Genomic DNA, 12,421 nt, shown 5'->3' with positions numbered 1-12,421 from the left:
GTTTATGGAATCTTATTCCCAGGGAGAAGTGGCACAACCATGGCAGTTCAACCCTGGCCAAGCTGACGGACCAAAGGTGGCTCAGTCAGAGTTAATCCCTTCTTTTTTTCACTTCTGTCTTTCAGACATTTCTTGTTCTCAGGTTAGATATTTGGAACTCCAAATGATTTACAAAAAAAATGTTGCTTACCTTTCAGAGAAAAAGAAATATTGATGAAATGGAGTTATTAAGAGTATTCAGATGGAGCCTTGGATTCTTGTGTGTTCGTGAATGCACAAATACCACGAGAATTCATGTTACAGGCAAGGTTATTCTGCTGGAGCCTTTTCGTACAATTAGACAAGATCTACCAGCGGGCTGTAATTAGCGGACTCGGATCCGGATCCACGAGTATTCGTGAAGCGCAAAGAAGTGCCTAAAACGGTTATTTCAACTGCTTGCTGTTGGAGTTTTTTGAACCGGCGCTGCAAGGACGTCTATAAAGTGCACAGGATCTTCACGGTTGTCAGAGTAAAGCAGCTCAGAGAATGGAGTTCACCTGGACATGCCGAAAAATAAAGGCATTTTCCTAAATAGAAATTCATGCTATTTTGTGAAATGTAAGTTATTGATGACAAAATATATGTATAATAACAAATGTGTTAACTCTGCTACTTTTCTGTCTTTAAAAAAATATATATATTTTTTTTTTCACAGATTTTCAGTTTAAAAGGAGGTGTCCCTTTCCTGACCTTAGAGCAACAAGTCCAGGATTGAGGGAAGGTCAGCACCGACGATCCTCTCTGCACACCTAATTGATTGGACTGTTTTGTGGAGGAGCACAAAACAGGATGACCAGCAGCTCCTGTGGAAGGCTGTACTTCTTTGCAAAAGATTTTATGATACTGTTTGTATATATACACATGTATAAGCTATAATCTAGTGTTTTGAATTCTGAATCAAATGTTTGAAAGCATATTTAAGTCCTGACAATGCATTATAAACGGCAAAAGCCAGCGCTTGTAATTATTACCGTCTTCCTTCTATTGCAACTCTGCTAAACGACGAACAGTGTTTCACTAACCCTAACCTTAACCCAAAGCCAAATTGGAATTTTCTTTTAGGACAAGAAAATAGATTGATAAATAAAATGCTACAAAACAAAAACATGTAATTTACTGTCCAGACCTCCGTCAGAAAAACAGACACCCATGCAGACCTTTATCTTTGCTCTATGATATGAAGAGACACACAAAAATGTATTAATAAATAGGAAAATGCTGTTTAGCTGTTAATTAAATTTGATTGGCCTGTTAACATGAACTACCAATAGTTGGCTTCGATTTGAATTGAAATGTAGGATTTAAATTGCTGGTGAGGTATACTGATATTGGTAATATATAATGCTACCTGAACAATCCTGCTCCCTTCACCCCAATAAAGAGCCTTCCCTCCTCTGTAAATAGTTGTATTTTACAGTCTGTTCTGGATGGTTTGTTTTAACAAATTACGAGTTACAATGTTTTTTCATCATCATCATGTCGCATATTGTATGGTTATTTAAAAGCATGCTCAATCTTGTTCTATTTTTGTCTCTTGTTTATTCCATTTATTCATTCATTTTGATAATTGGAGTTATCCTATACATATTCTGTTTTTTTTAAAAAAAAAGCAAGTTAAATATAGCCTATACTGTTTTATTCTGTGAATAACTTTTGCAACGGGAACTTTTTTTTTTTTTTTTTGCCTGAGCACCTGCCCCCCAAAAAAAGCCGTCTACGCTGCGCCTCGCGTCTGTTGCGCTCAGCGTTTGCGGCGTTGCTTTAAAAAATATATATATATATATATGCAACTCCTTCCTTCAAACTCAGCCAGCGCTCCGAACCTGGATGTGTTCAATAACAGTGACATCTTGAGGAAGCCGGAGCTCTTCAAATCCCTTCTCTGCTGCTCCACCTCCACCAGACTCTGTTGCACTGTGTTCCTCCCACCCTCATGCTTTCCAGCAGAATCGCTGAGGTGTTTCATCAAACTCGCCCTGCTGTGGCTGCAGTTGCTTTCTTACTTCGTCTGACTTTTCAGGGGGGTCTCGGCACAGTCCGACATGGCCATCTCTATCTCCCTCCAGTGCCTCGGACTCACGATACTTGCGGCTATCCTCCTGCAGACCGTCGCGGTCGCCGTGAGCTTCGTGTACTTCAACAAAGTCCTGAACACGGTAAGACGTGCGTTTTTGGCTGCGCAGTTGATGCATCAGGTTCTCCTGCTGCGTTTAAACTGCCGCGTTAAAAAGACGAACTTGTGGCATGAGCGGCCGTACAGGTCCCGCTGTTTATCAAAACCTATAATAAACGTCGCGTTGAATCCAAACGTGACACGACGTTGCGTTATCCCACTTAAATAAACGCACCGGGGTTAGTTTATTAAGCGCCAGGAGCACGGCGACGTGTTTGGGTCCCACGCGATCCCGTGGGAGTTTCTGGTTTTAACGCCGGACAATGAAGAAGGAGACAGTAGGGCGAGTAGATAACCTGAAACAATGGGAGGAAACCAGACTTGTTCGGACCGAATGGGTTGTGGCGCCCGAAGGACTCACGTATCGCAGCCTTGAGTGGGTCGGTGCGGTGCTGCTGGTGACAAGTGGTGAAAACGCCTCTGAACGCTGCCTGTAAATCATGACGGCTCCTGCCCTGGCCTCTCATTGGCTGAGTCTGGAACCGAAGGCCCGCCTGGTATCGATCACACCTGGGACCACTTAGGAGTTAATTACCTGCTTGTTTACGCCAGCGTGTCCATTTGCGCCACGGGGCAAAATCGGCAAGTTGAAAGCCTTCAGGGTCCATATAGGGGTTTTTTTTCTGTTTTTTTTTTCAGCTGAAAATACAAACTATTTTTATATGCAATAATTTTTCTTTTTACTTGCTCAGCAATCAATTAAACATGCAATATTTTTTAATGAAACTAAGTAGAAGGGTACAATTTATTGTAAGTCTGGAAAAAGGGTTGCTTTAAAGGGGACATATGCATAATAAAAGAATGTTCTACAGTTTCCTTACATTTTTTGGTGGATTTTTTTTTTCTTTCTATTTTGTTTTCCGACGATTTGTTTTTAGTCCGTTCCTAAAAGCAGAACTTTCTTGAAACCCCTTTTTGTATTTAGCCAAGTTGAATACACAAGTGTACCCAAGTCTATTGTGTAGTAAAAGTAGCTGGATGTTTGGGATTCTTCTTACAAGGATGTTTGAATTAAAGCAAAAGAAGAAAAAAAAACATGGCTAATCAAAGAGAAATACCATGTGTTGTGAGCTTTGCACATTGATACACCAAAGCTTTTGCCGATATCTATTTCACAAAAAGGCTAGAGCTCAGTGAGATCGGTTATAAGGTATCTATTAGCATCTGTTATCAAGTCTTGTTTCATATTCTCAGTTAGATTTTAACACGAATATGCTTCAATCTAAACCGCACCACTGAACTTCTGACAAGATGTTTAACTTAACTCCATCAGCGTTGACCAGCTTCCCATTTTCGTGCACGTCTGTTGCTGTAGGATCTTTTTGGCCTGTTGGACCTGAGCAAATTCCTCCACATGTTGCGTCCCCTACACATTCTTTTGCCAAAACGAAGTTTTGTGTGGCATTCTTTAATGATCCCTTGATCGCCCTTTTTTTACAATCAGTACTAGAAGTTCACACCAGAAGTTTTGGACATTTCTTCTTTGTATAGTATGCGGAGGCTGAGAGAAAGGTAAGGAAACTTAAAGGTGTATAGTGCAAGTTTTGAAGTTCAATATCATTTATTTTCTTTCTCATTGATGCCGTTACAATTGCCAGACATGTAAAACGAGTAACGACAGTTTCCTCTATAGGCTCTATTAGTCAGTTCATGAGAGAGGGATTCAGGCCAAATCCTCATGGCATAAGCTGCACGCTCTCATTCACCCTGATACTTTGCTGTGTTTCCACCGTAAGCGATGCAGTAGCGAGAGAACGAGCTGACCTCAGTATTTATAACTTTCTTACATCAGAAGACATTATGCCTCCAAAGAAAAGATCTGCGCAGTCACAGCAGCAGATGTTTTCCCTCTTCTCCCATGCATGTGCACAACATTGGTGTCATTTCAACTTGTCACCAGAGGGGGCAGATGTGAGCGAATATCCTGGAACTCACTATGTGCTCCTTTAAAGTCAGTGGATTTAATACCTAGACCTAATATAATACCTGTGGTTTATCCTCTTCTCTGCAAGCTAACCCTAACCCTTGCATTGGTGGATGAGAAACCTAAACATAAGGTCAATGGATTTAATACATCTTCATTAATTCCCAACAGTGGTTGGGATTGACTTCTGGCAATTTCGTTAGACTTGCAGTCTGTACTTCCACCACTGATTGTAAAAATGGCGTTGCCTGCTGCTTCAGTACGGTACTCTTCCTTGGCTTCCTCATGGTCATACTCTTTCAATTTTCTGACGATGAACTGAACAGTGCTGTGTGAGATGTTTAAAGTCTGAGATGCTGTTTCATAATGTAACTCTTTTTTTAAGCTTCTCCACAACTCGGACAACCTGTTGGCCTTTTCCCCTACGTGTCTCTCGTTCTTCACGATGCTGTTTGATCACGACGTTCTCTAATAAATGCAATTGTACTGAGAACAAAATTGAATGAAGGCTGGCCGTATATACTAATTGGGTGCACTGGATTTTATTTAAGGCTGTCATGGTAAAAGGCGGTATTTAAAATTGTATACAGATGCAAGAGAGTTTTTCGCGGAGCAGCGTCTCCTGTCTGACGAATTCAAAGCTACAGTCAGAGTTCCTGGATCCAGCAGCCGAGGGCAGGAGAAGCAGCGATCCCTGTTGGCAGGTCACACAGCAGCTCCACTTCCACATCGAGAAGGTTCGACTTACTTTTGTTGCACCTATCTTGCCAGCATTGCTCAATATTTAAATATTTTTTCATACCCTCACCCCCCCTAATTTTGCATCTTTAAACCACTGAAGGACTGTCATTTGAAATATGTCTAAATAACTGTCAGTGAAATAACTGTCAGTGATATTGAATTTTATAGCCTTAACTTTGAAAGGTACTTTTTAGTTTTCAAATATGGCATGCAGTTACTTTATGTATCTCTTAAAACAAAGTTAGCCTTTCTATCTGGACAATAGCATGACATATTTTATAATCCAGACCAATGACTGTGTGGGTGGTCCCGCGCTGGGGAATTACTAGATACTGAAAATGATTTAGTTAGTTAAAAATGCCATTGTCTTAGGGATAATAGATAACTTGTAGGCCAATTCATTTGCTCTTTCCTCTGCTTCTCTCTGTTTTCCATGCAGAAGATTGCTGACAGATTCCAGGGGGAGATATCCACTGCCATGAGAAGTAAGAACAATTCCCCCATTGACTAATAACAGGCTCGTGTGTGACTTTTCCCACTAGAAATGCCCTGTGGTGAGTGTTTTTCTTTTCTGGTTGTTTGGATTTTCTACAGATAAGTTGACGGGAGTGCTGCCTATCTTGGGCCCTGGGGTGCGTGGGGTTCCTCTTCCTAAAGTTGCTGCCCATGTAACTGGTGTTGCCTCATCGACAAAGGCTCCAGCAGCAGCAGAGAGTAAGGATTTGTTTGTTGTAGCTGGAGGGCAAAAGATTTAGCACAAATTGAGTCATTGAGAGTACAACTGAAAGTGCAGTTTGTTAAAAAGGATTCTTTTTCAAAACAAATCTTGACATCGCTCACCTGCATATAAGCCCTCCCTTTCCAGGGTAAAAGGTGAGGAATTGGCTTCTAGGCATCCATGGTGCTCAGACCCGGTTACATCCACCTCATACCTGGGTCTGTCAGGACTTGCAGATGTCTAGCTCCCGTTCCACAACCTGGAAAATATCGTGGTTCTGTTTTAGAAAAGACATGCTCCCTATTCAGCCTTCTTTTTGTCCAGCATGGGGCAAAAAAATGTATGCAGGAATGTTATTGTGTAACTTTTTATTTTTATTTTAAGGCACAACTGTGCAACCAGGTGCAACATCAGAGGCGTTTTTGGCTACACAAATTCACTTCTGACTCCTGTTAAGCAGGAGACTGGTTTTGTTAGGAAACTTAATACAAAGGTTGCTAAAAGCTTATGACGTAGCAGGTTGGGGGGGGGGGGGTGGGGGTGGATGTGGTACCAAACAATCCTGCAACCAAAAGAGTACAGACTGGAAAATACTTAATCACTTAAAATGAGTTTTGTTATGTATAATTGATCTCATACATATAGGTAAGGTATAAGGAGAGATGCTCTGCTCTATTGAGATCTGGTGAATATGCAGGACACATGACCTGCCTAAAAGGATCTGAGCTTTGTGACGTGATGCAATATCCCACAGAAGTAGCCATCAGATGATGGGTACACAGGTCATGTAGAGCCGCCGACCACTGTGAGGCTTCCGCTGTTAAACTCTTTAGTGTCTGTGTGCTGACGCTGTGCTTTCTAAATTCACACAGTATTTATTGTTCTTTAGTTCTCTCACATTACAACTGTTAAAATACAGAATGGATTCATGACATCTGTGTGCTTTGCCATTGTGCAACATTCACACCCTTTTTGGGGGAAAGTAGATCCTACGGTTTGAATGGGATTCAATATTACTTCTGGGGTGTTTCACGCTAACCTTGCATGCTAGCTGAATCCTCGCGGTACACGTGCGTTCACAAATACACGAGAATACATCTTTTACTGCTCCCATTACAATCATTTGTGACCGAACCAAAAACGGTTGGGGCCAATCACGTTGCAGTATTATGGTTTAAAGCGGGATATACTGCTGTGACGAAAACAATAGCTGCTGAGCCCACAGCCAAACCAACATATTTGCTATATTGTATGCACCTCAAATGTGCATACATTTGAGGTGGATACAAAGCCTGAAACTATGAGGAGACGCATTTAAAAAAATCTTGTTTAATTGTCATTTTATGAACTATTGCTCAATTAAATTATTCTTAATAATATGAATTTATTAATTAACAGTTTCAAAGTAGACTTTGAAGTCATATCTATGGAGGTGCTTGTTCTATAAAAGAGAAAATTATTTTGTATCTCTATTTCTTAACTTTTCTTGTATCTGGAAAGTGTAAAGTATGTGTTGGAGTTCGAGAAATGGAATCATTATTTTAATTAGAAATAATAAAAAAAAAAAACAGATTCAGAATATGCAATGTTCTTCTTAAATTTCCTTGAAATTCAATGAAGCTGTTAAATATGTCTGGATATGAAACTCGGGTGTTCTCGTTTGGATTATTTATTCACTTCAGGAGAACCAGACTAAGCCAACAGACTTTAGTTTTTCTCAGTATAACTTTTCCGATCAGTGACTGGCAACAATAATTGTTGACTTTGTCTGGCACGATATTTGAGTACCTAAAACGTACAAAACACATCTGCGGGATATTTTGCGCGTTTATTGCACCAAGCACCTGAGAAGGTGCGCTGACTGCCATTCTCACTGTAGAAACTGGTGTTCTCCTCAAAACGGCCATTTGTGAGAGAAATAAGTGACACGACAACTCTGCTTACAGACTGTGCCGAACGCTGTTGCGGTGCCAAGATCTGAACGAAATACACAGCGTTTCTTGTATGAAATGCAGTCGGCCATCATTAGATCACATTATTTGCTTAATGAATGAAAACAGGGTCTCTGCTTGCTCTTGTGGATACAGTAGTTGTTTGCTCCACCTGGTGCATGTTAGTTATTTGTTAATTTATTTCAGTTCAGTTTAACACATTATTGTGTGTGTTTTTTTTTTGTTTTTTGTTTTTTTAAAAGGTTCCCACTCTTTTCAGAGTCTGGTGTCTTTTTTGCTTGTTTTTGATAGACCCAGACTACAGTGATTTGCCATTTTGACAAAATGTGCAAAAAATAAAAGCAGTCTGTTTTTCTAGATGCTGGAAAACCCCTAAAACGCTCCATATCTCATCCCGTGCTAGAAAATATGCGCTTCGCCCTTTGACATCACTGCACAATGGTAGAGCTTATAATGAGACAAAAGTTATTTTTAAAAATGCTTAAATTTATCCACATGCCTAAGGGTTTTAGATATCCGTTCATTGGTCATGTCTGGCTGTATTTATATTTAATTTGTGGCGAAAAGAATATGTGGAACAAAGCTTTTAGGAACTACTAAATTGGCTTTAGACCAGAGGTGTCCAAACTCTTTGCCTCGGAGGCCAAAACTGTCAAGATAAAAGCAGTTGCAGGCCACAAAATGGACATTGTTTTTTATTACTATTATATTGAAAACGCAAAATAGAATAATTTTTTGTCCATTTTTTCTTTTACATACTAGTCCATAAACTAAACGCAGAACATTTTAATTAAACAAATAAAGTAATGTGATTTTTGTAAAACAAAAAAAGGGGGGATCCGTAAATCATAGATTTTTCTTCAAATCCTCGGCTTTTGAGTAAAAGTGACTGAAGGTTTGTGATCTTCATTAAATAAAAAATAATTGAAAGCAAAAAAAAAAACAAAAACGTTTGTGCTTTCTGTTTTAGAAAGGTTTTAATTTGTCTGCCTCTTTTTCTAAAGAGTCTGGCCTCAATAAGAATTACCTCACCCCAGTTTTCATTTTTAAAGTTTGCTTTTTAGTGTATCTGTATTAAACTGCATTAAACTGCAAAGGGCCTCTGAGCCACACTTTGGGCCCACATGCTTTAAACATTGAGATGCTTTTCACTATTGGTAATGTTAGTCTCTCTCATAAAAAAAAGGTTCCTGATTTCTTTAGAAGGATTAAAAGACAAAGTTTGCCATTTGTGAAGTGATTCTTCTCTCCGAGCCTCAGGTCCGACGATTCCAATCAATGAGTCGTATCTTCGGTGTTGTCCCATGAAAAGATGTAATGAGATATTGACAAAAATGCGAGGGGTTTGTGAGATACAGTATAACTGAAAACATCTGTTTTCAGTGCCGTGGTTACTTTAAAGACACACGCTGGTCTGCGGGCACATCTGGTAACATCGTGTGCCGTGCGATGCCTTCACAATTTGCATTGTACTCGTCTTTAGTGGTGACGGGGTTTCCATTTAACGCTGGTCTCAAACGGTCTTTACTGACAGGGGAGGGCCTCTAAACGACCGTGCTTGGTGCTGTTGCAGGTCCGCGGAGCAGCAGGAGGTACTCCGGCGAGCGCATCAGCGCGTGGGAGGGACAGAGGGGTCTGTCCTTCCTGCAGAACATGGAGCTTAAAGGAGGGGAGCTGCTCGTACCAAGGGGAGGTCTGTACTACATCTACGCCCAGACCTACTTCAGGCTGCCTTCAGCGGGGGAGACGGAGGGGGAAGCAACAGGGGACGAGGGAGCAGAACTCGTCCAGTACATTTATAAAAAGGTTAACCTTTTTTTTAAACAATAGAAAATGTAACATGGGCACGACGGAGATTGTGTGTAATGGTCGTTTAATGTCACACTCCTGCAGATGAGCTCCTACACGGGACCCATCCTGTTGATGAAGTCGTCCCGGAGCGTGTGCTGGCCCCGGGGTCAGGAGCCGGGCCTGTTCTCTCTGCACCAGGCCGGGACGGCCTTTCTGCAGCCGGCCGACCGCCTTTTCGTCACCGTCAGCAACGCCAGCGCCATGGAGACGGACGGGAGGGCGAGCTACTTTGGGGCTTTCCTGGTGGACTAAAGGAGTCAACCGGGGGCTAGCCAGAGTGGTCAGGAGACGATACATGTCGCTGTGTGAAGATACAAGACTGGAAGATAAGAGAAACATTTAAAAAAAAAAAAAAAAAACTTATGGAGAGCAGCGCTGTGGGGCTGAGATCACTAAGCTGCAGAGGAAAAATGAATCCTCCGCCCCTCTAAAAGCAAGAAGGATGAGCTGTCTTACGCATTTACTCCAAAAACAGAAAGTTATGAACACACTTCATATGCAGCGATGACTGGAAACAAGGACATACAACTGGCGCCTTTGTTGTGATTCTGTGTGGACCAGCTGTACTTGGAAAGCGCACCGTTGGGAACTGATGAATATGTGTGCGCCGGTACAACATGTGTGGATTATGTTAAAGAAGCACTAAAACTGGATTGTAAATACTGGGACTGCTTTCTATTGTGAGAACTGAAAAAAAAAATGGACATTACTACGTAATTTGTCCACATTTTCCATAAACCATATAAACATTTTTTTTTTTTTGTTTACAACTGGATTATTTCTGATAAATGTTTGGAATTAATTGAGCTGTTTTGATCTCAGGGTGTAAAAAAAAAAAGAGAGAATAAAACTGTAAATTTTTAGTCCATTATACTCTGCATTTCCAGTTTCTCAGCAAACATCATTTTCCTGATTTGGTATAGGTTGTGGACCATGTATGTCATTTCCAATTACAAATCTCAGTTTTCATATGCAGTGCTGCTTATATTAACTTCTATCCACCCGAGACCGTTGAGACATTACTTAGACCCGCATTCAATCGCTGGGGTTGGCGAATTCTCCGTTCATGTCAATAAGAAATCCTGACAGATCGACCTAATAAGGCGGCTGATTAGTATGCATCTTAGCCTATGTTTGATTTTGACCCTGTGAAGATTAGGAAAAACCATTAATAATTCAAATTTATGAAATGTTGCATTTCAAACTTGTCATCCAATCCAGTAAAAAAGAAAAGCAGTTCAAATTCATCAGTGAACGCCCAAAATGTCAGACTTTTACAGCCATGATGATGGATTGAAACTATATCTTTAAACTCCGAGTGACTAAACAGAATCTGAGCTCCAGGTTAATGACACAGATATGAACCAACGGAGGAAAACTCCTCCCTAAGTCACCTCTATACACACAAGAGACACAAAGCTGAAAAAGTAAAAAACTATCTTTTAATTCTTGTGTTACATGTCTCCATAATATGGCAGTGAATGTTTCAGCAATAGCTGTCACTCCTCAAAGAAGAATTTTTACATTACAAAAACAAAAAAAGATACAAAAACAAAATTAAGGGTTCAAGTAATGCCCAAAAACAAATACATCTTTGAAACGTGCTCACGCAGGAAGATGGGACATGTTTGCTGAACACACTGGAGTCCACTGCTACTTTCCTGGTCCACGGGTGGAGAAAAGTGATCTTTTCTCTCTATTCAGTCAGTTTTTTCTGTTTTGTTTCTCGTTTTTTTTTTTTTGTGTCGTTTTTTTATGGTTTTTTTTGGTCAACAATACCGGACTGACGGACATATCGTAGTTACAGCTGAGACGGTAAACACAAACACAGACGTCGCGCGGCCTTGTGGGGGGAAAAAAAAAATAAAAAATTGTGTAAGAACCAAAAGACATGGATTACCAAACCTCCATCGGTATCAAAAATAATCTGGCATAATCTGATTAATCAGGACTCTACAGTTGGGAGTGCGTTGGAGGGGGAGTGATTTTAAAGGAAACTTCCTCATAAAACTATGGCTTCAGTTTACCTTTAAACACGGTCAGGTACAAGTGTTAGTTGTGACCGCCGTCGATGATGATGATGAAGATGCAGTCACAAAGCTGTAACCGGACAGCAGCAGCGAGCCTCTCTACTGGTGTGACCAAAATGGCCGTCTCTCTCTCTCCCCCCACTAAGTGCTTACCACCGACCGTCGGTCTCCACGTCTAAACCCTCACGGTCGCCCAAGTGCCTCAGAGCGATGTCGCTGAAAAGGAAAACGCACGCTGTGCGAGAAGAAGCTGACAGCATTTTGGACAGAGTGAACAGTCTGGAGCGGGACGATCTCTGTAGCCATGACAATTAATAGACGCGGGAACGACACTCAGAATGGGAGAAAGCTGAAATCGCCAATGAAATGATGCTCCCGACAGACACGGATCAAATGTTTTCGCTCTTTTAAAAGTTAAAATCTGCACATACCGGTAACCGTGCAAACAAAACCCGGAAAGGGGGGGGTGGGGGGGTTTCTATTGCCTCTTACAGTAAATCTGTGGTCTAGAAGCACGCAAACAAAAAGCCCCTCTGAAGTACTGAACGTCCTTGGAACAGAGTTCACCTACAGACTGGCAACGAACACACACCGGCGCACAGGCACGATACAGGAGGCTTTGGCACACCCATGCTAATCTCACTAGTCAGCGTTTGCCAGTCCAGAAAACAACAGCAGGTTACAGAGCAGGACAGACGCATAGCTGCCTCGAATTAAGTCCCCCCCCCTCACAAGAAGGACGGGGGCGGGGTAACAGGTCGATGACCGGCCGTCACATTCAATCAGCACCAAGCTGCGTTGTGTGTGTTGGTTTTTTTTTTGTTGTTTCCCCGCCTTTCAGCCAATCAGCAGCTCCAGGCTGTCGTCGAAGTTGGGATCCTGCGGGGGGCTGGCGGACAGGAAGGCCGTGGTCACCGGGGTGCCCGTCGCCGTGGCCACGTTGAGGAGGGTGTTGGCGCGGATGCTGGTGGTCGCCGGGTTGCGGAGGGC

The 12,421-nt window shown here is 41.7% G+C and overlaps 1 protein-coding gene across 1 annotated transcript; it reads left to right on the top strand.

The window, feature by feature from the left end:
* Positions 1-1,923: 1,923 nt before the first annotated feature.
* On the top strand, positions 1,924-10,098 carry LOC105935349 (tumor necrosis factor ligand superfamily member 10). The gene is made up of 6 exons (XM_012875702.3): positions 1,924-2,198; positions 4,730-4,876; positions 5,320-5,365; positions 5,475-5,594; positions 9,124-9,356; positions 9,444-10,098. The coding sequence occupies exons 1-6, from the start codon at positions 2,085-2,087 to the stop codon at positions 9,651-9,653; spliced, it is 870 nt and encodes a 289-aa protein (XP_012731156.2). The 5' UTR covers positions 1,924-2,084; the 3' UTR covers positions 9,654-10,098.
* The last annotated feature ends 2,323 nt before the right edge of the window (positions 10,099-12,421 follow it).

The sequence above is a fragment of the Fundulus heteroclitus genome, chromosome 19 (genome assembly GCF_011125445.2).
Source record: "Fundulus heteroclitus isolate FHET01 chromosome 19, MU-UCD_Fhet_4.1, whole genome shotgun sequence".
Lineage (NCBI taxonomy): Eukaryota > Metazoa > Chordata > Actinopteri > Cyprinodontiformes > Fundulidae > Fundulus > Fundulus heteroclitus.
Note: the sequence above shows the minus strand (reverse complement) of the source record. Positions and strands in the feature narration are given on the sequence as shown.

Excerpts from the sequence above, each read along its gene's own strand:
- LOC105935349 (XM_012875702.3), top strand. The coding sequence starts at position 2,085 with ATGGCCATCTCTATCTCCCTCCAGTGCCTCGGACTCACGATACTTGCG. Across the intron at positions 2,199-4,729 it reads TCAACAAAGTCCTGAACACG|ATGCAAGAGAGTTTTTCGCG; the intron begins GTAAGACGTGCG and ends AATTGTATACAG. Across the intron at positions 4,877-5,319 it reads TCCACTTCCACATCGAGAAG|AAGATTGCTGACAGATTCCA; the intron begins GTTCGACTTACT and ends TTTTCCATGCAG.